The sequence below is a fragment of the Schistocerca americana genome, chromosome 1 (assembly GCF_021461395.2).
Source record: "Schistocerca americana isolate TAMUIC-IGC-003095 chromosome 1, iqSchAmer2.1, whole genome shotgun sequence".
Classification (NCBI taxonomy): domain Eukaryota; kingdom Metazoa; phylum Arthropoda; class Insecta; order Orthoptera; family Acrididae; genus Schistocerca; species Schistocerca americana.
In genome coordinates, this window is record NC_060119.1 from 995,409,177 (window position 1) to 995,424,878 (window position 15,702).

Below are 15,702 nucleotides of genomic sequence, written 5' to 3' on the forward strand. Positions count from 1 at the left end.
ATCGCTTCTCATGAGTGGTTGCATTAACTGCTTCGGGCATCCAGACACAATACCTCAGTAACTCAAATTTACAACTTATTGCACACTGCAGTGCAACATCCCTCATTCATTAACCCCCTACTTACAAATTATTGATTCCCGTATAGAATTTAAATGATAGTAGTGCATCTGCATTGAAATAAACATCAAGGAGCCTTCATGCTGTTACAGAAATGTACTTATTTCAATAATGTCTGGTTAATGGATGAGGGATGCCGCACTGCAGCATGTAATAAGCTGGAAATTTCACCAGGTCAGGTACCATGTCCAGATAGCCAAAGTGGTTAAGGCAGTCACTCATGAGAAGCAGTAAATCCTGGTTTGAGTCTCAGTTCAGCACATATTTTCAACTTTCGCCATTGCATTACATTAATTTCCTGTGCAGCTGAAAGTTACAAATTCCCGCTCATCCCTTCCCTCCCTCTGCATGTTCTCTGTTTGATATAAATACATGCACCAACTGCATCACCACAAGTGGTGTCTGTTGTGTAAGATATGTCCAACAGAACAGACGCCACTCAAATACAAATTCTATAAAATCTCTGTACCTTCTCCAATAGCTATTTTTATAGAGCTTAGATTTAGTTTCTTTTTGGTGTCTTTGCTGCAATATTTTGATTTAAAAGTGACTCAAAATCTTGATATGTTGCAAAATAGTCTAATTGCAGCATACTCCATTGATTCATCTCTGGTTAAATGACTTACAACAAATCTAATTTTATTGTGATCAGTCCAAGTATCTAGTAGCATTCATTTAATTCTTTGCAAAAATAAAACTGGGTGTGCATCATCAGATAGTGTAAATTTATGATTCAGTCCTTATTTAATGTAGTTGTTGTCACTTGTATTATATTGTAACTCATCTCCAGTTAATAAATCCTTGACATCCTTTCTTATTTCTGTTTCAGCGTAATCTAGGTTTAACATATTATTACTGTTATTAGAAATTATGTGGGTGCTATCCACCATAGTCTTTTAATTATTAGATGATGAGTATCTGTTGACAGGCTTCGTACTGGTAGTTAATAGTGGTAGATAATAGTGGCAACATCTTTATTCTTGTTATACACTTCTCAATACCTGTGGCATTTATCAGACGCTAATCATTTTAGTCTAGTTTTGGAACTGTTAGTTATCACTGATATAGTAAACTATATCTCTATTTGTAACTCTTTGTAAGATAGCTTTTGTTTCTAAAAGTTCCTTTTCCAACAATTCAGTTCTTTGAACTAAGTTATCATACTCTGATTTAAGTGAATGTAAATGTTCTGTTTTGTTGTCTAGTTTCTCCTCAACACTCTCTGAATGTTCCTCTATATCCTCGAACTGTTTCAAATTTAGACCTTGTGTTTTCTCAAAGCATTATATTGTGACAACAGTTCAAGCAATTCCTGATCCATTTTTGGTGACTTGGGCTAATCGTTGCAGTATTGTCTACATAGATGACTCCATTGTCATTTGCTCATCTAGAAAACCCATATTTATGACATACTTTACTACTGATCTACACAAATAAACTAAATAAGTAATAATGATGGTCAAATGTTCTCTTATACTGTAGTTAATCCAAAACTTAATATAATCATGGGAAACTGGTAATCCACTAATTAACACTACCTCATAATTTATGATCGCTCCACTGATCACAATTTAACATTAATAAGACCCATCGGGTTGTTGGTTGAGCTCCGTGGTGGATGCATTGAAAGTCGCTGGCTGCATCACTGGTCTCAGACTGCTGCACTGTTACATGGTGTTATTCTGGGATGGAATGGAGCTTGTTGAATGCTGCCAACCATTTTTGAAGTGCTCTTAGATGGTGATGATGTAGTCACAATCATAGTCGCAGACTCTTCTTGATGTAACTCACTCTTGATGTTAGCATGGAAATATATGTTGTGGTTAATAATTATGTTTCTGAAAACCTGTGTTTAACTGAGGTGGTTTCCTCAATCTGCTCAATCAGGGGCACCGAATAATAAAGGTGCTGATTCACTAGCAAAGTATCAAGCACCCTTCTTCGCAAATGAAAGAGAACTAAGAAACAAAACAGCAAAACAGAGATATAAATAACTACAACCACAAATATGACTAGAGAGCTTACACACACTGTAATGACTACTTCGAAGTCTGTGTCATTTATTTCCTTCCTACTGACACCAGCTTTTCTGAATTGTGCAGGTGGGGGTTCTTCCTACAACATTTCCTTTGTTCCTTTAAATCCTCTTTCTTCAACCTTCAATAATACCTGTCCTCCACCTACCTATACCTTCCCTGATACCACTCCTGCACTACAGATGCCTTCTATCCCACCGATGCACCTGCTAGTCCTTTCCCATACACTCCCACAGGGTGCATGTCTTTCCACCAACACTCCCACAGGCTGCATGTCTTTCCACCAACACTTACCTGCTATTCCTCTCCCTCCCCACCTTATGCTTCCTCCTTACCCGCACCACCCTGCCCAGCAGATTGCTGCTCATTTCAGACATAGTCACAGATAGCTGGCTCCCAGTGCCCATGTTTGTAAGAGTTGTGATTGTGTGAATTTTCTATTTCTGTAAAAGGGTTTTGTCTGAAAGCTTAATATTCCTGTGGTATTTTTCATTGTGCCTGTCTGCGACTCAACGCCTGCTCAATGTGGCAAGAAGATATCTATCCTTTCCACATTGTTGGAACAATAATATCTGCATTACTAACTGCAGACAGAAAAGATGTCCAAACTTTGTTTACTGCATCGAAGAAGTCCTGCTGGGTATGAACATCGTTTATGGCAGTTATGGAACTTGTCCTATCAATAAAGCCAAAGATAGGGATTTTGGCATCTTCAGGAGGAAACAGGAATGATATTACACAGTTGGTGAGGTGATAGACTTCATATTGAATTGTTCACAGGATAAAGATAAATTTTGTGTTGCTCTCCGCAGATTACAGTAGCCGGTGGCCATAAGTCTACAAAAATTTCCTTAGTAATAATTCTTAATGAAAAGGTGTTCCAAAGGCAAAAGATTTCTTTTGACCCATCGAAGTATTACGAATCTAGTCTCAGCAAAGGTAGCGCAATGTAAGATTGACACCAAAGCGCTGCAAGGTGATATGAGTAATCAGATGAATCCATGAATCTAGAAATTCCCAAGGAACCTGCCTACAAAGCCAAACTACACATAAATACATTAAAAATCGATGATGTTAGAAACAGTTCAATTTATATTCCAACAGAAAAGATGCAATTTTGGAATGAATTTTAACCATCTCATAACAATGAGACATAACTAAAGAGAATGTGCAAGATCATAAACTTATTTTGATGCAATAGTGTTAAAGCTTTAATTCATATTGCACAATGTTTACTACAAAAAGGGGGAAAATAAATTATTTTGCTTTGGAGTTTTTGTATATCATTCTTAAGCGCATGGTTGAGACTATTTATCAATATTATTAACTTTTCACCACATTCCATTCACTTATTTCTTGTTACCTACTGCAATCTCTTATCTTGCATCACTTTCCTGATGTAGCTATGTTAACCAGAAGTGGCATTTTGAAGTTGTTGGACACATTTCAAATATCCATAAACTCCCTCCAAATTTTAATAAATATAGGAAGGGGACACTTTGTAAAGGATCTTCCATCCACTATTATTATAAATGATTTACAGTAAATGTGTGCCCTTCTAGCCACTATCATCCCAGAAGGTAGACACTGAAACATGAACATGATTTCCGTGCACTAAAAGACCGATTACTTCAGACTGTGTACACGTATCACTCCAGTTAAGACTTTCTGTTGTGGCTCTATTCACCAATACAAGTGATGTCACCCATTTTTTGGACAACCAGCTTCAACTTTTATACATCTGTTTTTTTCCCTTCAAATATACACTTTATTTTTAGTTTTATGTCACAACATGTTCTATTACAGTCAAATCACAAACTAATTATTTATGTAAGCTGCTCAGTAAAGATGGAAGTAATTCTGAGAGATTAAATGATGGGTGCATATGCTGTAGAATCAGGTAACACCTATGAGGTATGAGAGAAAAAGTAGACTAATACTTTATCTACCAAAGTTTTAATTTTTCAAACAATATTGTCCCCTTTGGGAGATTAACACCAGCAGAGTTGTTATTCCCAGTCTTGTCAACAGCACCGACAGGCCATGTCTGTCACATTCTTTTGAATGTTCTCCAGAGTCCCAAAATGACATTTTTCAATTTTGTGAAAAGAAAACAAAGTCACAAAGGGACTCAGATCAGTTGAATAAGTGGACTGCAGAACTACAGGAATCCCTTTTGATGTCAAAATTTCCAGGTTGCAAGTGGCTCAGCAGTGAGGTTTCTTGGCACAATTTCGGCACAGACCTTTCACATGTCCAAAACTTTGGTCAAATTTTTACTGTACAGTAAAAGTGTTTAACAGGTGACCTAACCTTTTTGTTGAACATCAGTCTGATCTTACAAGAGCGCTCACGCAGGCGCATGCGCGCACACACATTTTTGTCAGTTTTTGAAGTTGAAGGCCTCCATGAGTGAGGTTCAGCTTAAATGTGTTCTCAGCCTTCCAAAAATGATTTGTGCCAGCAAAAAATTTGCTTTTCATGAGGACTGTTGCCCACAGGCCTGCTTCAACTTGTCAAAGGTCACACGCACGGGATCCGCAAGTTTAACACAAAACTTTATATGGTATAATGTTTCTCTAAATTCTTCTGTTCAGTTTTCAAAACATACAGCAAAAAACACAGCTTCATTGACTTCATTCTTCAAGAATCATGTGGTAGCTGTATGTAACTCTGAGTATCTGGAAGGTCTACACAAGTAGAGCAACACAGCGTTGCCACATCGTTCACTATGTTGTCCACCTCATTACTTTTCCAACACACCTCATATCATACTACTACTTTCTTAGCTTTTGTCTTGCAATAATGTGGAATGCCCATTCTCATTTGCTTTCCACCACAACTTTGTCATGCAGAACCTGATGTTTGATATCAGCAAATATTAGTTTCTTTTAAAGTCACATCATACTGCAGTTTCTGTATTTGACGTGGATGAAGGAACATCGCACTGAAATTTACAGACACTCCACTAATATATTTCATGCCAAAGCCAAGGCAACATGATGAGGAAACTAAATGTGTCTCCCTATGCAAGAATTACATAATTGTGTGAGCATTTTGGGAAGCAGACACTGGGACATTTGAAGTCAAGAGTCTGTCCATGAAGCAAGCATGGACAGAAGAATTTGTCTATGGAACTGCTCAAATGAAGTGTGAAATCCTTGTTAAAGTCCCAGTCTGGTACAGTACAAATTTTCATTTGCTCCCTGTAGTGGTCCAATATTTGCAAATACATTCCTTCTTTTAAAGTCATTAAGAGATCTAAAATAAAAGCAGTCCAAGAATCATGCCATGGATGCCACTTGTAATTTTTCCAACAACCTTTTTTTAAAAAATTTTTTTGTGTGGAATCATGCTGTAAAACTAGTACCATGCTGGGGAAAGCACTTTCATTACTACCATAATGATTTAGCTTCTGTTGTAAAAATTCCATGTTTGTAAATATATGAGTATCTGAACTACCTAGGACTTTCAGATATGTCAATTTTACCATAATCATACTGTTCATTACATACAACTTTCTTAAACAGGGACAGGATTGAATTGTAAGGAACAATAATGTAACAGAATTTATTTATTTTTCCTGCATTGTAGCACAATGATACATTTTTAACAATTATGTTAATTTTCTCATAACCCAAAAAGAAATTCCGAAGCAAAATAACATTCCTGGCTGCAGTTGGAGTGGAATTCAAAGAGAATATTACCTGTAAGATGCAATATTAGGCTTCCACAAGTAACAAGAAGCCATTTTTATTATGCACAGGCCCCTGACTAACACCCAACAACATACAGGAAATGAAATATATTTTAAAATAAGACAAAATTTCAATAAGCCTGTTAAGCAATCCAGACTTTTCTTTTAAACTGACTGACAGGTAATTTACTTTCTTCCATACACTTGAAAAACAAATGATTATTGCTTTTCTTCAACATTTTTCCCATTTAATTTCAGGTAGGAAAATTTTCAATTCAACAGCAGTTTATTTGTTACTGATAGACAATCACAATTGTAGCCTAAAACAGTTTTTATCATTTTAAGAAATTTAGGAAAGGAAAATTTTCAGACTCATTAAATATAACAATTTTACATTATAAGCTAACACCCAAAAAAATTCTTCAAAAAGAAACTTTTTTGTTTGCTTTTGATTTGAAACTGCTTTCAATGAAAAAAAGAAAAGAAAAAAGTGGGCTCTGATGACACTCAAATACTGGCCTGCTTCTACAGAACCCCGACAATTTGTAAATTTCAAACGTACCATAGACCATTTGCTAAATGGTGAAGAATACTTACGGGTTGTTAAAAACCAAAGTTTTCTTAGTACGCAGGTTAATCTGATACCTATCAAAACTTTGAATTCCCAACAATGTCACCAAAAAATGCAAGTTAGTAATGCATCACAGTGATGGGACAAAAATTCATTCTACTATTGCAGCAAGCCCTCTAGCCACAAGGCAGGTCTCACAATGTATTTGGTGGGCTTGCTAAATGCCATGATAACCTGGCTTATATTATTAACATTATACAATTTCATGTGTACCAAATACATTTCTCTCTCTCTCTCTCTCTCTCTCTCTCTCTCTCTCTCTCTCTCTCTCTCTCTCACACACACACACACACACACACACACACACACACACACACACTCACTCACTCTACTAGTTTCTTCCTCCTTTTCCTCAACAATCTAAACAACAAAGGAGACACTTTTCATGTCCCCTCCCATCTCTACCTCTCTCTGAAACCATGGAACATACACAAAAACATGAGACAATGTGGCAGAGGTTAAGAAACATTTGCCAATAGTACTATCCTGAATTACGTTACAAAATAATCTCAAGATACGCGTATGTGAATACTAACTGCCTGCATGTCCCCCCACTCCCTCTCACTCGCTTACAGAGACAGAGAAACCAAGCAGGAGATAAGTTACCCCTAGAGGGAAATTTCAACATACATTATGTTCCATGGTTTCCATAAAGTAAAAATTATTAACTTGTGAAATGTGGCTGCAAATGTACACCTTGGATGATTTTCCTTAAGCAATCATTTGTAGTTTATGATTTACTAACACACTACAGAATCCATCTACTGCCACATATCACATAAGATCTTATTATTACATTATACTGGATTAACATATATACAGAAGATTAAACAACAGTGCAATTTCATGAACTGTCAGATATCAATCTGAAGCTTCTACTCAACACTGACCCTGAATGGTAATACAGATCACCAAACTACAAGGAAACAAATCAGAGTGCCAAATCTTATACATAATGAGATTATGAAGAAAGAGGAGTGAACTTAGATTTCACACAGAAAAATAAATATGATAAATATTTCATTGCAAAAGAACATGAAACTATTACTTTTCTGTACATCTCTGCTGTACTATTTTCATCGACTGTTAAAAGTGAGTTTTCAACAAACAAATGTCTCTCTACAGATGTCTGGTAATGTGTCACAAAGTAGAGTGAAGTAAGGATTTAACCAAGTCTAGCAAGAAAAAGGGGGGGGGGGGGGGGGCAAAAAAAAAAAAAAAAAAAAAAAAAGTCTCTGATGGTACACTTAGGTGGAACAATAAAGCAAGCTTGGAAGTTAAGATGCAGAATATCCAAAATATAGGATAAAACAGAATGGTACCACTTGGTTGCACAAATTTTTAAATTGCCTTAAAAAATCTATAACATCAGGACAGAAACTATAACATTATCCTCACAACATTACAGAAAACAAATGGCTGACAATTAGAATACAAAATCCCAAACGTCTGTCAGAATACAATTACACTATTAGCTGTAATTCTACCACACTTAAAACATCCTGGTAACAGTCAAGTTGCAGCAACAACTAAAACAAGATCTCTAACAAAGAAAAAATGAAGATGTCTAACAGCATGTGGCAGAATTTTCTGTTACAACATGAGCTCCAAGTAAGTTCAATGAAAAATTAAGAGCAATCTTAAATAAGTCATTTCCCTCCAACACATGCATTTTTTGGTCACACTAATGATTTTTTTTAAGTGGACATATACAAATAAGTATTTAAGATTGTTCTAAGCGTAGGTGTATTCTGACACTTGCCCAAGGGAAACATCCAACACTATGCGATAAATGTAACAGATAACATTTACAATATGGTGCAGTGAAATATATGATATACATAAATAACAATGATTCATATGCACCAGCTACTATGCTCATTTCTTTTCTTCTCATAAATGTGAGCACAAGTTGACACAAAAATATTTATGTATGAGATAAATATGTAGGATTCACTGGAACAGGTTTACCAGTACCCTACTAGTACTTGGTACTGCTGATGATTTCCACTACTAAACTATTTCATCAGCAGTGCCATACACAAACAATGATTTACATTAACACAATAAACAGAATATGTATAAATCAATTTTCTTCAGTACATTTAAACAGGTTACAATGATTGCTTTCCATAAATAATTGATCATATGTTAGTGTCAAGTATTTTTCCATGCCAATGGCAGCTGTTCCAGTGATATCAGCTTGTAAAAATTACGTAATTCAATCCATTTATATGACTGTAGATTCTGAAGACAATGTACAGTCTTATAAATTAGTATGTAGCAACTATATACACAAAGATGCTAATCATTCTCATTCCTAATGAAATATTCTCATGGTTACTAACTTCCCTTTATTAAAAACAAGGGAAATGTACTGTCACTGGCAAGGAAAAATATCCAATTAAGTTAATCATGTGCTTATATTTTCCAATTACCACTTGTTCTAATGTTTTTAAACAGATATCACACCATGCAATTGCTTCACTGGGCTGCAAACAAATTATTTCTCCCAGCACTTGGCACATTGCACTATTCCAGCTGCTATGATGAAACATCAATATTTCTCAAAACAGACAGGACTATATGCTCTAAAAGGTAACAGTGATAACTGTACTCCGTCCAATACAGATGTTAAAGCGGCCTCACATCGAAGAAAGAAATTTAAACTGTGAAGCGTGTGTCAGATATTTACACGTTATAGTTGTACACACACACACACACACACACACAAACACACACACACAATGAAATTCACAAACATAAAATAATTTTAATTGATCTAGTACCACCTATTACCCTGGTATCAGGTTCACAAGGTAACAGGACGAAGCGAACGGGGGACACAGGATCCCTTCAAGCGAGTTGTGTCCGGTATGGTCCGAAGACGGCATCCCATGGCAGCAGAAGGTTCACGTCCAGCAGGGAAGCCAGTGCTCGGGGCTTCAAAATGCTGATTGTCGCTGACCTGTCGCAGGCACCCGGAATGCCGCCTGCACACAGAAACTTAATCCGTATTTGCAAAATTTTTAATGTATTTGTGCACGTAATAGCAAGATATTTCATTTACACTCCCCCCACCCTTTTCCTCATCCTACTCCTCCACCACCACCACCAACCCAAAACTCTGTAGTGTGTGTGGTATTATTTGCCTCTGCTTTTCCTGTTCCACTTTTGAAACGAGTCTGTAAATTTTCACTGTAGACATTGGTACGCACCATAATCTTCACCTTTCATTTTTACAGATTCCCCAGTGATATAATTATGTATGTAGTAGAATAACTTTACAGCCTGCCTAATACGTCCCCCCCCCCCCCCCCCCCCAGTAGCTCAGTATCATTTTACAAGAAAAACAGACTCCTGAGAATTTTAGACACAAGCAATATTTAAAAACAGAATGTTGTATTCCGGCTTTGCTGCTGCATTAATTTCCCTGAATTATTTTGATAGATCAATTGTCCTTGTGTCATCCTTTTTGATTTTGTGTTTTTATTCCATTTCATATCACTTTCCAATAATATACATAGTTGCTAAAGTGAGAACTGAGTCAAGTAGCATACCTGTAGTGTTGTTCTTAAAGGTTACTACCTCTATATCTCACACATTATCTTGCATTTTCCCACATTCAACACAAGGAGCCACTCCAGCCATTTGCTATACTGATTATTTTGTCTTTTCCTCCTTCCTTATATAGAACTACATCAATAGACAGAGTGTCATACACCATGTTTCGCTGTAAACACAGTGTTTAGCTATACTGACAACAAGGATAGTTGTCATGTAATCTGCAATTATTTGCAATCAGTTCAAAAGTTTATTGTGCAATTGATTCTTAATAAATGTATGGTAAGAATGGGACTAATTTTGGTGAGTATTCAAGGATGTATGTGTATAGTTTAACCAAAAAGTACAATGGAATAACTGGTTGGCCCCTGCTGTGTGGTTGGGAGGCGACCATCTTGCTAGATGTACACACCAGTTGGTTGCATCAGCATCTGACACTGTCACAGATGAATGCTTTATTATGCAAGTTCACTCCAGGCTCACACTGCACTGAGCCTAGCAACTATTCCCATGTCCTGAATAAAGAACTACAAGACTGATGGCTGACCAGGCCACAGAACTCACACTTCACAGATCAATGGCGGCTCTAATAGACAAGGGCGCACACCTGTTGATACCATATACAGTCAACATGCAAGCCGTCTGTTTTTGCTGCAGCCACCTTACTCCTCCGATGGATTGCTGTAGCCATTGAACCCGTAACATACAAGTGAGAGAGCCGAATGCCATTCTGGCAAGTAAAAAGAACAGTTTTCCCACACCCTTCCATAGCAATCATTGCACAATGGGCCATTACAAAATACAACAAAAAACTGAAAGTTAGGAGGAGACAACAAATGAATTGGTGGATGAGAACCAAGGAGAGAAAAAAATAAAAGGTTTTGAGCTGAGCAGTAACAGCATCAGTAATGAGCAGTATGATAGGAGGAAACTAAACAGGCATGAATGATGTGTCAGCAGAATAGGTAAAAGTAGCTTCAATTATAAGGAAGCAGTGGCTATATTATATGATGAGGGTAATTTAAAAGGAGAAGGCATCCCCTGAAAACTGGAAGAAAGGAATAACTGTCCCACTCTTCAAGAACATTAACAACAGGGAATTTCAGAACTTTAGAGAGGTGATAGCAATGTTTAACTATGCAAAAATATTTGAGAAAATTCTAGGGAAGAGAATAGGGGGATGAAGCTGAGAGGAAAAATGAAGGAACAGCAGCACGACTTCAGGATGGGGAGGTGAACAGCACATTTTACAGAATGTACATCTGCGGTAAGATAGCTGAAGGAGAAATATGAGTGTGGGCAAGAACTGCTAATGGCCTTTCTGGATCTTGAGGTGTGTATGATAGAGTGTGTTGCAAAGAAATATGGGAAGTCCTGAAGAACACAGGTGTGCATAAAAGTCTCTCAAAAAAAGCTAGCTTATGTTAAAATTGGAAGAGAGGCACAGATTGGATTAAAAACAAAGATGTCCATTCCCACAACAACAACAAAAAAAAAGTTCCCTAAGAATTCCCAGTGCAAGGAGAAAGATGGCGTCAGCGCCAAGAAGCTCCTCATAAATAAATGGTGAGGGGGGGGGGGGGGGAGACAAGCATACCACAATAATGGCTTTTCTTCCCTCTTGGCTGAGCAATATACCAGCCAGAAGTGATAGTTTAACCACAGTTTTTAAACAAAAAATTTAATATTATTCACATAATTAACACACTTTGAAATATTAAGTAGTTAAAATTTGTGATTTATAAAATTCAATAATGTCAAATTTCAATGCAAGGTTAAAAATACAGAATTCCATGGTTTTTTCAGGTAAAATATAATTCCCTGAGAATTCCAGATTTTCCAGAAGGATCGCCACCCTCAATATGAGGTAATGCACAAATTGGCAGGATTTAGAGTTAATGGTCTTCGCAGGTGGCCTACTGATCTGGAGGAATGAGGAGGATGTAGCTCAGTGGTAATTATATGAATGGACAGATACTGAATGAAATTTAACGTGAGAACAAGTGCGTTTGTAAGTGAGAAACCAAAGGAACAATATCAAACCTAATATGTACATATTCTGGCCTACACTTGTGAAATCAGGGCAATGGAAAAAAGGGACTTAAGCAAAGACACGTGCACATGAATGAAATTTCACATAAGCAGAGTGGGAGTACAAAGATGGACAGCATACTGCTTCTTTTGGATATGATGTGGAAGGGCCCATCGAATCAGGGAAGTGTAAAGGAAGTACCAATGCAAGAACCAGGTAGAATCAGCAAGATTTAAATGATACAGACATGTAAAGAGAGAGGCATGTGAAACAACAGCAATGAAAATACAGTGCAAAAGGCCAAAACGACAACCAGATGGAAGCTTGCTGTTAAAAGAGGAGGAGGAGAGAATTTGGAAAAAAGGACAGGACTGGAACAGGGTGGTGGCAGTGCAGTGATGGGAGGATTGAAAAGAATGAAGAGGCTTATGCACAAAACATACCCAGCCAATGACTAAACTGTTTCTGAAGACAGATTCTGAACAATACAATTAAGATGTAATGACAGTATCCCACAATAACATGTAAGTTATATCATCAGTCAAGTTCTAAATGCTTGAAAGTTCAGCCAGTATACACAATAATACATTCTTTTATCATATTAGTTAGTGAGGGGAAGGGCGCAGAAAAAGAAGGAAGGAAGATTAAACCAACCTTCCATTACCCTCACAGTATTAAGGTGGGTAGAGGATCATCTAAAGCTATTAAGGGAAACTACCAAAAACTCGAGCAAGGGTACACAGATGGGGAATTTAATGCAGTCCTCCACAGTGAGAGCTCAGAGCCTTAACCACTGCAGCATCCTACTTGATGAGAGTTTAACACAAATTCAACATTAACACTACTAGGAAGTTAGCCTCAGCTTTGAGTGGACAAGGTCTGGAGAATGACCCCTTTATAACAATAAGAAAGCTTCATTCTAGCATTTTACCCGTAAGTTATTTAGCATAACATGTTAAATCTACATCATTACGACCTTACCAAGGAGAATGCGGCCTGTTTAAAAACTGTGTTTCTTAAGTGAGCAACTCTAACACAGCACACAAATTTTAATGTTTTGTGTGTGAAAAATACCTACATATATACAATGCAACCCTGGTTATTCTAAGCCATGTATTTGTAATACTAAATCAAAAGCCAATACAAACTTTTCACTAATTAATATCCGACCAAATAAACATACTGAATGGATATGAACACCAGAACATTAATACTTTTTTAGTTTTTCATTACCTTTTTCTGTCTTTTGCTGGCATTTTTAGACTGAAGGGTCGTTCGTTCATTTTCTTTTCTGCACCCACTTCCATGGATAACAGAACCTTATTCGACAGCATCCTTCGAGAGTTTGTTGCACCAAAATCTTCAAATGACTGAAAATACAACCATAACTTACAGATAAATTTTCTTACCCCAGGTAATTCTTAATTTAACTATCCTTATAAAATAAGGTTGACAAACTGATCCAAATACAGTCAGACCTGGATATATGGGACCTGTATAAGACACAAAACTCTCTAAATGAGACTGATCAACAGGTTCATTAATTTTCACTCCTTAAAACCTTTGTTAACCGATTAAGGTAGAAATCTCTATGAATGAAACCACCTGACATTCCACTTACATAACAGAGAGACTTGGGGGAAATGCAGGGAAGCAATTTATCTGAACAGATATTTTATCGAGAACTTTGATATTCTCTGCGCAAACAAGATGAATGAATGACCTACAGGTTTCAAAGATGTTCAGTAAACCATATCACTTTAATGTAATCTACTTTGTGCCCCCTTTACTAAGAGACTGGGTACACTTATTGTCCAAAAAGCAGAGACAATGCATCTCTTGCAAAAATAACCAGATTATTCATTCACAAAATCTATGTACACATAACTCACAATAATACAATCTGCATCTACACATTGCACGCCACTTTACAGTGAGTGGCAGAGAGTAATTCTGGTACTATCTTTTATCTTTGTCCCATTCACAAATGGTGCATGGGAAGAATGACAGTCAGTGAACATGTGAACAAGCTCCAATTTCTCCATTTTTCTCAACATTTCATCAAGATGAATATCGGAGGAAGAAAGTTTCTTTAGATTTGGTTATATAAGTTGAGGTCTTCTATTGAAGGATTACTAATTGATACACAGAGAATGAAATGAGATCGCATACCAAACAAAGAACTTCAAATGTCAAAATTTTAACAGTAAACTATTGAAGCATTGGAAACAAAAGTCCTGGAATTTACCGATCCCGAAAAAATCTGTCACATTTTACTCTGAATCGAAGCTAGACGAAACTCGAGGTAGAAAGATTCGTAATATTAAATGAGACATGGAACTACAGCAAAAATACAGGTTAGACACATTAGGAGCAGGAGTGTTCATTGCCAATGCCAAAAATATTGCATCTATCAAGGTCGAAATTGAGTAACTACAATGTTATCTGGACGTGAATAACCAGGCTAGGTGAAATTAAGTTAATCATCAAATGTCTTTACCGAAGACCTGATTCTGTTTTAACATTTGCAGAATCATTCCTAGAAAGTTTACACACAGTAGTGCGGAAATATCACAATCATGCAATATTAGTGGGAAGAGTCTGAACTACCAACTACAGATTGTAGAGTCATGAATTAAATGCAGGAGTTAAGGGCAGGCAGCTTTGTAAAGTAATTACAACCACATTTTCCAAAAAGTGTATTGTGTAACTAGTTCAACAATCAATAGAAAATTGAAACATTTTAGACCTTATAGCTACAAGCAGCCTGACCTTTCCAACAGTCAGTCTGATGTAGTGATGATGGTTACTAAAGTTAATAAATCTGCCACGGCAGCTAGGAGAGTTTTTATGCTGGAAAAGAGTAGATAAGCAGTGTCAGCATCCTACTTAGACAATGAATGGACATCATTTAGTTTCAATACGAGGAATGAAGAGGAATTGTGGGCAAAGTTTGCATGGATTCTGACTAGTGCTCTGGAGTCTTACGTGTCTAGTAAATAAGCGAAGGACAGAAAAGACACGTTTTGGTTTAATAACAAAATTCATAAAAAGGGGGGGAGGGGGGGGGAGGAGGACATGGAAATATCAACAGGCAAATGTCAGTCAAATTTCTTGAGTCTGTAAAATGATTGATGTGCAAAGCATACAACTTCCACCATTAAACCTCAGCAAAAGCTCCTGATGAGAACCCAAGAAAATTCTGGTCATCTATAAAATTCACTAAGTGGGATGAAGACTTCTATTCTGTCACTCATTGACCTTTATAGTGTGGCAATTGAAGAAAAAGAAAGCTGAAGTTTTAAATTCAATGTTAAAAAATCATTTATGTAGGAGGATCGTACAGACATACCACTGTCTGACAAACACACCGACTCCTGTATGGTGAACATAGAAATGGGGATCCCTGGTGTTGAGTCGTGACTTTGAAGAGTTAAAAAAACAAACAAGTCACCATGTTCAGACGGAATCCCAATTTGGTTTTACACAGGGTACTCTACAGCATTGGTCCTGTTCTTAGCTTGCATTTATCATGACTCTCTCGACCACTGAAAACTCCCAAGGACCTGAGGGGGTGGGGAACAACAACAACAACAATGGCAGCAACTCCTACATAAAAGAATG

General features: G+C 37.0%; 1 protein-coding gene across 2 annotated transcripts in view; it reads right to left on the reverse strand.

Annotated features, from left to right (window-relative positions):
- Positions 1-5,713: 5,713 nt before the first annotated feature.
- Positions 5,714-15,702, reverse strand: part of LOC124616026 — an 86,271-nt gene continuing 76,282 nt past the window's right edge. For both annotated transcript variants that reach the window (XM_047144255.1, XM_047144247.1), the window contains 2 exons: positions 13,312-13,448; positions 5,714-9,475 (listed from right to left, as the gene is read on the reverse strand). In XM_047144255.1, the coding sequence (XP_047000211.1) occupies positions 9,295-9,475; positions 13,312-13,448 (318 nt within the window). In that variant the 3' untranslated portion in view covers positions 5,714-9,294. The remainder of the gene's footprint in view (positions 9,476-13,311; positions 13,449-15,702) is intronic.